The sequence below is a fragment of the Mandrillus leucophaeus genome, unplaced genomic scaffold (genome assembly GCF_000951045.1).
Source record: "Mandrillus leucophaeus isolate KB7577 unplaced genomic scaffold, Mleu.le_1.0 Scaffold13, whole genome shotgun sequence".
NCBI lineage: Eukaryota > Metazoa > Chordata > Mammalia > Primates > Cercopithecidae > Mandrillus > Mandrillus leucophaeus.
The window spans coordinates 2,359,029-2,369,975 of NW_012101254.1; the positions used below are offsets into that span (position 1 = coordinate 2,359,029).

Genomic DNA, 10,947 nt, shown 5'->3' on the forward strand with positions numbered 1-10,947 from the left:
ATATGTAATCTAGAGATGATTTTTTTTATGGGAGAATGTGCAAATACTATGCCACTTTATATAAAGGGACATTTATTTTGGTGTGATGGAGGGATCCTGGAACCAATCCTCCACAGATACTGAGGGACAACTGTAGATGTCTGTTCAAATGTCCTATGGAACAGTAGGGATAGGGGATGTCCTGGAATCTCAAAGGTTAGCAGAAGAGATTTCTTGTGGTCAACCTGTGGCTGCACTCAACCTCGGCTCTGTAGATAGCTTCCTTTGCAAGAGCCCAAAGCAGCCCCAGTCATTGGGAAGCACAGCCCCGAGGCTGCCTTTGTTGCCAGGGCATCGTCCACCACCGACCAGGGCTTCTGCTCCTGACCTTGGAGCGGTTCCTGAGAGCCTGGCCCTGGAGAACCTCTAAGCAGGCTGAGCCGAGGTGTGAGGCTGTCTGCACGCATGTGTTCTGCCTCTCAAGCCCCTGACACTCCTCACCCCTGGCAGTTTGTGGAGCATTTCATACACTCACTGTCTCCTTTGATCTTACATCAACCCCATGAGCTGGGTCTTATTATCCCCAAGCTACAAGTGAAGAAACACAGGCTCAGAATGGGCATTCTTGCCCATGCTTTCACAGACAGCAGTGGGCTCTGTGGTGCCTAGTCCAGGATTCCTGCAAGGAACTTTAGAGTGCAGGGTTTTGACATTTGGCTGCTCAAAGACTGATGAGTCCCATTTCTTGTTAGGATGGGAGGCAGTTAATGAAATGAAGGTCCAGTGCTATGGGGCTTGGCTGACATGACGAGAAGATAGAGGAACGAGTTTAGTCACCATGCTGCCTGTCTGCCCACCTCCCCCGATCCTTAACCAAGCACAGCCCCTCCGTTTGAGCCAGAGAGGACTGGCAGGAAGCAGGGGTACAAGGCACGCTCTCATCTGGGTGTACTCAGCTGTGGCCAAACAGGTCTCCCTAGGGCAAGCAGCCTCCTGGTTTTCCTACTGTGGTTTTCCTACTGAAGATGGGCCCCGGGAGCTGGAGCTGGTGCGGGCGCCCTCCAAGGCGTCCTGCATCCTTCTGGCCAGCATCCTCACGCGGGTTCCCTATCTCTTCCCGCAGGTGGTGGAGGTGGCTGGAATGATAACACTTCCTTGCTCTGGGCCGGAAAATCTTTGCTGGAGGGTGCCACCGGAGGACATTCCTGCCCCCAGGCCATGAAGAAGTGGGGGTGGGAGACAAGAGGGGGTTTCGGAGGGGGTGGAGGGGGGTGCTCCTCAGGTGGAGGAGGCGGAGGATATATAGGTAAAGATGATTCGTGTTCAAGGTGTCACTCCCCCCCGCTTAGTCCTAGGCTCCTCACCTCCCTGCCCTCTCCCGGCCCTCCCCTGGCCTGCCCAAGTGTGGACTGTGATGTGACTGCACGCCTCCCTCTCCGCCTGGCTGGACCTGCCGGAGGCAGGGTGTTGGCTCTCGAGCCAGCATCCTGCCTCCAGGCTTCCTCAGCGACAACATCAAGATCCCATGTGATTCTTGATCTCCCCCAAAGTCGATGATAAAGAGGCTTTGGTTTTCCAGACTAGTCTCTGAGTCACCCGTAAGGACTCCCCCAGCCTCCCCTGGATGACCTGGCCAAGCCAGCTCCTGAAGGGGCTGGTTTGTGGTTTCATGGACTCCTCACTCCTGCTCCCTACCCCAGCCCACCAGCTTCCTGAAAGGCGCTGCTGTTCCTGCTGACGGGAGCTACTCCCAAGGGCAACTGCAGGCAGGCTTAGCCCAGCCCTTCAGCAAGCAGCCGGCCATTGACCCCAGCTGCTTCATCTGGGCTTCAGAGCACAGTCAGCAGAGCCTTCTGAAGCTGAGAGGCTGGGAGACGATGGCTCCCCGCTCCCCACAGATTAGGACGAATGCATGCATGCTCTGTGGTGTTCATGTCTGTGTTTTGCTTTGATGCTGTCTGTAAGATGCTTGTGTTAACCACATGCTCTTCTTTTCCAAGCTGGGTGGGTGGGAGGAGCCCGAGGGGGGAGCCCAAAGATAGCCCAGCCCCAGGTGAAAGGAGGGACAGGAGCCTTAGGGTACAGGGGCTCATCTCCCGCAATCCCCACACCCCGCCACACCCCAACCCTGACCCAGTGGGGTTGGAGAGCAACTCCTCATCCTGACCAGTCCTGGGAGAGGCACCACGGGCGTATCCCAGCCTAGAAGGACTAGAACTTTTCGGACTCTTGCTCACATTAACCACTTCTTAGTGGGCCCCCAGCAGAGTGGTAGAGGCCCCTCCTCCATCGGAGCTGGCCCGGACCTGAGGGGAAAGTGGCCACACACCCCGCATCTACTGGGCCAAATCCCATGTGCAGCCTCTGTGCCCTGAGCCTCCCTTCCCTCCCCGCATCCCTATCCCTGAAGCCCCAGTGACCCCCTAACTTTGGCCAGAGCTGCATGCCCCGCTGACGTGCATGTGTGTTGATTTTGGCACCCACCCCCCATGTTAAACTCTGCTCTGGTTTGCTACTCAGGCGGCAATGCAGCCTCAAACAATGACCCCGAAATGGATGGGGAAGATGGGGTTTCCTTCATCAGTCCACTGGGCATCCTGTACACCCCAGCTTTAAAAGGTAGCCCCTCTTCCAGGCAGCAGAACAAACTTCCTTAGGTCAGTCCTCCCACCCAGCTAAAACCTCAGAGCCTCTGGCGCGTATCCAGGATACAGAGGCACAATTATGGGTCCCTGGCAGGCAAGCTTCCCATAGCGCAGGTCACCACATTTTCTGGAAGTCAGGATGTGTGCTTTAATATGAATGCAGAGGCAGAATCCTAGGAAAGGTAACAACAACAGCCCAATACCTGCACCAGCCAACCTAAAGATCACCTGTGTGGGCTTCCTCCCACCACCGGCACAAATGCAAACATCCATAGGCACCCATGCCAGCTGCCTCCACTGCACTCTCCATATGCACAGGAAGACTCCCCTACACAGTTGTGCTTCCAGTGGCTGTGGGACCTAGGAACAGGGACCAGAGCACCCACAGTGACCACCTGGAGACACAGTACTGAGGCTGGGAGTGGGGAAGCAGGCTCGGCCGGTGACTGACCCTGCCTCCTTGTCACCAGTGATGGAAGGCCATGGGGAAGTGAATATTAAGCATTATCTAAACTGCAGTCACTGTGAGGTAGACGAATGTCACATGGACACTGAAAGCCACAAGGTCATCTGCTTCTGTGACCACGGGACAGTGCTGGCAGAGGATGGCGTCTCCTGCATTGGTAAGGGGGCGGGGCCGGGGGAGGCAGAGGGGCAGACAGCCTGAGATTTGGCGCATGACCACAAGTGGTTTCTGGGTTCCAGGACACCCTGGATTCGGTTTTGTAAGCTGTCTTACCTCCCCTACCTGCGACAGCTCAAGCGCTCTGACCCCTGTGTAAAAGGTGGGCCATGGCTCCTGAAGGAGTCTTAAAAGTCCTCTGGTATAGAATACCGTCCCCACTGAGGGGCCATTCTGCCCCCACTTAAACATGCCCGGTGACAGGGATCTCACTGCTCCTAAGGTGCTCTGTTCCCTTGGGCAGTTTCAGAGCCGGAGCCCTGTCCCCTTAACCTTCCTCTCCTAGGTTTCCTTACAACAGCAGCTTTTCATGTGCAGTGTATGAAGACAGTGCTCCCATCCTCCTCCTTTTCTTTTTTTTGGCAGAGTTTCACTCCTGTTGCCTGGACTGGAGTGCAATGATGTGGTCTTGGCTCACTGCAACCTCCACCTCCCAGGTTCAAGCGATTCTCCTGCCTCAGCCTCCCGAGTAGCTGGGACTAAAGGCGCCTGCGACTATGCCAGGCTAATTTTCATATTTTCAGTAGAGACACGGATTCACCATGTTGGCCAGGCTGGTCTCGAACTCCTGACCTCAGGTGATGATCCACCCGCCTTGGCCTCCCAAAGTGCTGGGATTACAGGCACGAGCCACCGCACCTGTCCCAATCCTCCTCCTTTAACTCTTCTTCAGATTAAATAACCTGTTTGTTTGCAGCAGTTCATACAAGATGCAGTTTTGTGTCTCCTCCCCCCACTGCACCGGTGTCCCTCTTCTGCATGTGTTCCATTGTCGATGTCCCTTTTGAAATGTAGTGTCCAGTACCAAGCACGATGCCTCCGTGTGGTCTGGCCAGCAGAGGGCACAGGCCCCCTCCCCACTCTAAGCCCAGTGCCTCAGGGCCACAGGGAAGTAATTTAGCCTCAGAGGGGGTTACTTAGAGCGCACCCTGTTGTTTGGTCACCTGCGGTCCCCACATCTCTTCCAGATCTACTTTCGTTTCACCTTCCATCCTCACCCTGTAGTTGTGCAGCTCATGTTTTAACCAACGTCCCGCCATTGATACTCATCCCTGTTAAATTTCCCTCCACTCAAAAGCTACAGCTGAAAGCTTGTAAAAACAGGATGAGTCTGGTCCTGCTCGTGATTCTCTGAAAAGAGAAGTGTGACAAGGTCTCCAAAGATGGGAGGGAGCAGGTAGTTTTTGTCACAGCTGGAGAGGTTATTTTTGACTTGGGACCAGCTCAAAGGAGAACGGGTGTGGTTGTCAGTGCCCCACTGGGACCTGTCTTCCAGTGTCGCCCACCCCGGAGCCACACCTGCCACTCTCACTGATCCTCTCCGTGGTGACCTCTGCCCTCGTGGCTGCCCTGGTCCTGGCTTTCTCCGGCATCATGATTGGTGAGTGCACAGAGCCCCAGGGACTCCCAAGGGGGCGGGAAGGCAGGACGGAATAGTGTCTCAGGCTGTGCCACGGGTGCCAGGGTGTCATTTCATTATGCTAGTCCCTGGAACTCGGTGGGGTGGTGATTAGGGAAGCCCAGGCCAAGCCAAAACCGAAGCTCCCAACCTTCCCCCGACCAGAGCAGCTGCAGTTCCCTGAGGAGCCCCTGATTCTGCACCTCAGCCCCGTGTGTATCCTCTGGCTGATCAGGGGGTGGGGAGCGCTCTTCAGTGTCCCTCACGATGGGGAAAGCTCGTCCCCACCCCTAGAGGTCACTTCTAGCTCCCATGTGCTTCCGCAGGCACAGCTCCTGTTTGGCTCCCACCCTGTATAATGCACTAGCTCACTCTTCTCCAAACCAGCCCTCCACCACCCTCCAGGCAGAGAGATGGGAAAATCGGTTTCTGAGTATATTTCTGTTCAGCCTGTGAGCCAAGGTGAGCTGACCTGCAGGTCACAGAGAGCTCAGTGTGGTCCCAACCAGCCCTTACTGCTGGCAGAGACATGCCCAGTACAGATGGGCAGAGGCTTGGATAAGGCAGAGGGAAAGGCTCCTGGGAGCCCTCACAGGCCAGGCCCCTGCCGGTGAAGGGATCTTCCGGTAGAAGGGAGATGGCAGCACATGCTGTGTCCCCATATGGTGCCATCCCTCAAAGGGACAGGATAATAGGAGTTAACACTTGTTGCATTGTTACTACATGCTCAGCAATTTACACATTTCAGTTCATTCGATCCTCAAGTAACCCTAATCTGATCGTGGTTGGTCCATAGCATAGAGGAGGGAACTGAGCACATAGTGGGTGACTCGTTTGCCCTGGCCTGTGTGTTGGGGGTGCTGGGCTTTACACACAGAATCTACCCTCTGAATCACAATTTTGTTCTGGCTCCCATGGAGTTTGCCTTCCAGAACATCCTCACACGTAGGAGTGATAATGGTCATTCACATTGGTAGAGCTCTTTAGAACTTTTCAAAACCATTTTACGTTGGTGAATTCATTTCATTGACAACCCTGGGGGTGGGGAGTGGGAGTGGTTAGGGAAACAGGGCAGGAGTTACCATCCCTGCTTACAGAGAGGGAAACTACTGTCCAAAGAGGTCCTGTGACCTGGTCCTCATGGCTCAGCTTGTAAGTAACAAGAGGCGGAATTAGAGCACAGATCCCCAGACACCAGTTTAGAGATCTTTTCATTATGTGGCTCTTCTCCAACTCTGCGGCTTGGCAGTTCTCCAACTATAGGAAACACAATTGACCAAGATCCCAGCTGCACCCTCAAATCCACTGCTGTGATTGCAGTGAAGCTGCCCTACCCCGTGGCTGGCACAGCAGAAATACTAAGGCAGGCCAATTCCTGGGAGCCATGGGACTCCTCTGATGACTGACTTTGGCTCCAGAACCCCTTAGGGCCTTGCTGAAAATTCCTTAGGCTGCATGGCACCCAGGGTGCTTCCACCCAACCTTCCCTCCCTCCCTCGTTCACATGGGGTCAGACTTGCAACACGGTCTGCTGGTTCACCCAGCCTTCCCTGGCTCCCTCCCCATTTCCTCTCATGGGCATTTCTTCTAATAAAATCTGCAGACCATCTTGGGTCTAATCCCATCTCCAGTCTGCTTCTTGGAGGACCCAGACTAACATGACTCTGCCCTGTATAATACAAATAATTCTTTTCTGTGTTTGTGATTTTTAGCTTTACATTTACTTTAAATCATGTTTCAATTAAAGACACACCTTCACATCTAGAATCATTTTGTTAGTATTTCTAAGTATGATGGAAAGGTTCAGAGCTCAGGGGAGGATACGGAGATCCAGGGAGGCTTCCTGTAGGAAGTGGCCTGTGTAGTGCTTCAAGGGCCAGGCTGCCTGGTCCAGGCCATGTTGCAGCTGACATCCACCTGCAGTGTACCGCCGGAAGCACCAGGAGCTGCAAGCCATGCAGATGGAGCTGCAGAGCCCTGAGTACAAGCTGAGTAAGCTCCGCACCTCAACCATCATGACCGACTACAACCCCAACTACTGCTTTGCTGGCAAGACCTCCTCCATCAGTGACCTGAAGGAGGTGCCGCGGAAAAACATCACCCTCATTCGGTGAGCGCCCTGCTGCCGTCCTGGGAGGAGAGGGGCTGCAGTCTAGGGGCTGAATGTTATCACAGCATCACAGACTCCTCTAGCCACAAAAGGTCAGCAGAGCCCTCCCTGTGGGCACCCCCAGCCCTCCCAGGAGGACAGGCCTTGACATTCAGGGCCATGTGTGTTGGTTTACACTAACTCCTATATGTTTATGGAGTTTATACAATGAGAGGAGAACCAGGGCTTTCCTCAAAATTCATTGAGGTATGCTCTCTCCAAGGCTTCCTGGCCCTGCTTCCCTCCAGGGGAGCAGGGGAGCAAAGGGCCCCTCCTCTGAGCATCTAGAGCAACTGTACCTTTGTCTGTCACTCACTGGCAACACTTCCCAGCCAGTACCCCCCGGCGATATGTCTGTCCTAAAGGAGCATGAGCCTCCCCAGGGAAAAGCCATGGTTCATACACCCCTGTGTCCCTGGCAAATATCAGACTCAATAACTACTGATTGAATGAATAAACATTTGACCATTGTCATGAGTCCCTGGTTGGAATCCTTCTTATTGCATAGCACAGCCGTGTTGAGGGTGTTACTCCTGAGTGTGTACGTTATCCCCTGCCTCTTGTGTTTGTCCACTAAATGTGAGCCCCGGGCTCAGGAGCCCCAGCTGCCTCATTACTGTGGCCTGTTTGACTCTGTCTCATCTTGTCTTCTCCTTTGCACAGGGGTCTGGGCCATGGCGCCTTTGGGGAGGTGTATGAAGGCCAGGTGTCCGGAGTGCCCAATGACCCAAGCCCCCTGCAAGTGGCTGTGAAGGTAAGAAGTGGCTCACTCTTGAGCCTGCCCTTGGCTTGCAGACTCTGTAGGCTGCGGCTGTCAGCTCACAGCCTCCTCCTCCTCCCCACCTTCCCCTTCTCTGCCCAGACGCTGCCTGAGGTGTGCTCAGAACAGGACGAACTAGATTTCCTCATGGAAGCCCTGATCATCAGGTAAGGCCACAGAGAGACACCCTCACCCCAACTCCCCACTGCCCCAAAGAACCTGGAGAGGTTTCTAACACATCGATGTCTCCAAGGGAAATGGTGTTGTCCCCAGCATGTCCCCTTTTCTCCAGTAGGAGACTCCCAAACATTCTAGACACTTCTTACCAGACTGGAACAACCCCTGGTGGTTGTTTCAGAAACAAAATCTGTGTGGCCTAATAATCCCACCAATGTCACGGTCTGCAACCAGTTCCCTGCTGTTCTCCATTGGTTCTTCTCCCCTCACTTTTTCTTAAGAAATGGAACATGCTAGACTTTGACAGTACAAGATACAATCTCCCTCCCAGACCCTTCACCAATCCCAGTAAATGTGCTCCTAATATGATGGAAGGCCACCCCATCCTAGGCTCCCATCAGCAGGGATGAGTCTCAGCTGGCTGCACCTTTTGACTTGAGGTTCCAGGGTCTGTATTTAAGCTGAGAGTCTCAGTGCCTGTGGCTCCTGAGGGTGTCCACAGTGGCAGCAGATCCCCTCAAGGAGGAGGCAGATGTTTGACCTCAAGATCAGGTGGGGGCTCATGGCCCCCATCATACCAGGAAGTCTCTGAACGTCCTGACAGGTGGGGGCAGATTGGGATGTCCCCTTGGTGGAAGTGGCAGGGGTAACAAGGCCAGGCAATGTGAGCGATATGGCTGTGAGGTCTGGAGTCACAGGAGGACACACAAAATAACATTTATTTTCTGATGATACATGTAATTCCTGATTATGAATAAAACTTGGCAAGTATGAGATTATATTGAAGAAGACCTAAATCGCTCAATCTCACTACTTGGTGATAACTAACCATTATATGTTGGTGTCTAATCACCCAGTCTTTCAACACTTGGGGGGGGGGGCGTGTACACGTATGTGTATGCACACACATGCATGCACATGTTGGCCCATGTGGAATTCCTAGGCCCCACTGCCTGTGTGTTCTAAAGGGATCATGTTAACAAGAAAACCCAAGTCTTGGTCCCTCCCATGAGGAATCCACAGGAAACTGATGGACTCATGAGGCCATCCCCTTTTCCTGGCTCTGTTTCACACGCCGTCACCTGGCAAGTCTCACCCAGTCTCTCTTAGAAGCAGTTGTTTTGCTTCACCTTCTGCCTGAGACCTTCCTGGGAGAAATAGACTATGAATTCTAGTGCCCAGTCCGTGCACCAGTATCTGAGAAAGACACCGTCCTGCCCCTGAGACACTTTCTCACCCAAGTGCCTGAGCAACATCCTCGCACCTCCAGCCCCTCTCCTGCAAACGGAACTCCTGTGGAGCCTGCTCTGGGTCTTCCCTCACCAGCGAGATTCTGGGTTTAGGCTCAGCCCGGGACCCCTGCTGCCCCTATTTACAGAATGCATTTATACATTGTAGCTGCTGAAAACGTAACTTTGTATCCTGTTCCCCCCAATGTAACATTTGCCCAGACTCAGCTAATTTTGGTTATACCCCACTCTGCTCTGCAGCAAATTCAACCACCAGAACATCGTTCGCTGCATCGGGGTGAGCCTGCAAGCCCTGCCCCGGTTCATCCTACTGGAGCTTATGGCAGGGGGAGACCTCAAGTCCTTCCTCCGAGAGACCCGCCCTCGCCCGGTGAGTGAGAACCAGTCTTTGCTGCAGTTGTTGTGCCAAGGACAGGAGCAAGGATGGAAGGAGCAAGCGTGGGCAGCCTGGGTAGCAAGTTCCTCGGTGGAACCCAGGGAGTCAACTTTAGGCTTGGATAGGGGGTGACTGACTGGAAGAGAATGAACAGAAGACAGAGGTAGATGACGGCTGAGCCCCAGGCCCAAGGAGCTTGTGCAAGGCTCCTGCAATGCATTTGTATTAGTCCATTCTTGCATTTATATAAGAACTACCTGACACTGAATAATTTATAAAGAAAAGAGGTTTAATTGGCTTATAGTTCTGCAGGCTGTACAGGAAGCATGGCTGGGGAGGCCTCAGGAAACTTACAATCATGGCAGACGGTGAAGGGGAAGGAGGCACATCTGACATGGCTGGAGCAGAAAGAAGGGAATGCAGGGGGAAGTGCTATACACTTTTAAACAACCCGATCTCATGAGAACTCATTCACTATCATGAGAACAGCAAGGGGGAAATCCACCCATGATCCACTCACCTCCCACCAGGCCCCTCCTCCAACAATGGGGATTACAATTCAAGGTAAGATTTGGGCAGGGACACAAATCCAAACCATATCTGCATTCTATAGCCTGGATCCATTCCCATGGTCTGCTGACTCTGGAAAACCACACTAGAGACAAACACAGAGGGGAACTTTCATGCCAGCCATGTCACTACTCAAGCAACTGACCCGGGCAGGTCACTCTGCAGCTACTCATTCAGAACCCACTGTCCTCATGTCTCAAGTAGGGATAATAATGCCTGGACATTCCAACCTCATATTTAGGAAGGTGCTACACACATCTTATGGTTAACAGAGCTTGGGAAGTGAAGATACCCAGGGTGGACCCAGGAATCCCAAGCTCCAGCCCCAACTTGGCCATTAGACACCCATGTGGTTTAGGGCAGTCTTAAACCTTTAACCTGGGTATCCACACAGGTGAGATTTGAGGATTGGACTAGAACATCTCAAAGGTGGTTCTAAATTATTAAACATAGCACCCTGGGCAGACCCAGAGCCCAGCTGCCCATGCTTGGGTCTGCAGGTCTTCAGCAGGCCCTGGGTACCAGGAACTGGAACTGAGCAGGCCCCAGGGTTAGGATCTAGCCTTCCTCCAGGAACCACTGTACTGTGGGGATCACAGGGAAGACTTGCACAGTAAAAGCAGCGGCCACCCTCCGGCCCCCAGGAAAGCAGGGAAGGACCAACAGCCAGTGGTTCCAGAAAGCCCAACGTGACCACACTGCTCACAGGGACTCAAAGTGGTGATGGAAGCCCTGCAAGGTCATGACTGTTCTGATCTCCACCTTCAGTCAGGATCCATGTAAAATACCTTCACCTTAGCCACTGGGTGACCCATCTCGGTATCTAAGAAGAATACTGTCTTACCCCTTGAGAAGAGGAATGTGTGTGCACCTGAGCATACCTGGCAGGAGGACTGGGCAGGGAGCAGGGAGATAAAGATTACCCCTGTCTCATAAGAGCCCTCGTCAGCTAGCATCCTC

General features: G+C 53.4%; 1 protein-coding gene across 1 annotated transcript in view; it reads left to right on the plus strand.

Annotated features, from left to right (window-relative positions):
- Positions 1–10,947, plus strand: part of ALK (anaplastic lymphoma receptor tyrosine kinase) — a 793,694-nt gene that overhangs the window by 748,711 nt on the left and 34,036 nt on the right. Inside the window, exons 16-23 of the mRNA XM_011972566.1 lie at positions 1,103–1,285; positions 2,500–2,598; positions 3,095–3,247; positions 4,583–4,687; positions 6,629–6,815; positions 7,518–7,608; positions 7,717–7,781; positions 9,282–9,411. Of these exons, the coding sequence (XP_011827956.1) occupies positions 1,103–1,285; positions 2,500–2,598; positions 3,095–3,247; positions 4,583–4,687; positions 6,629–6,815; positions 7,518–7,608; positions 7,717–7,781; positions 9,282–9,411 (1,013 nt within the window). The remainder of the gene's footprint in view (positions 1–1,102; positions 1,286–2,499; positions 2,599–3,094; positions 3,248–4,582; positions 4,688–6,628; positions 6,816–7,517; positions 7,609–7,716; positions 7,782–9,281; positions 9,412–10,947) is intronic.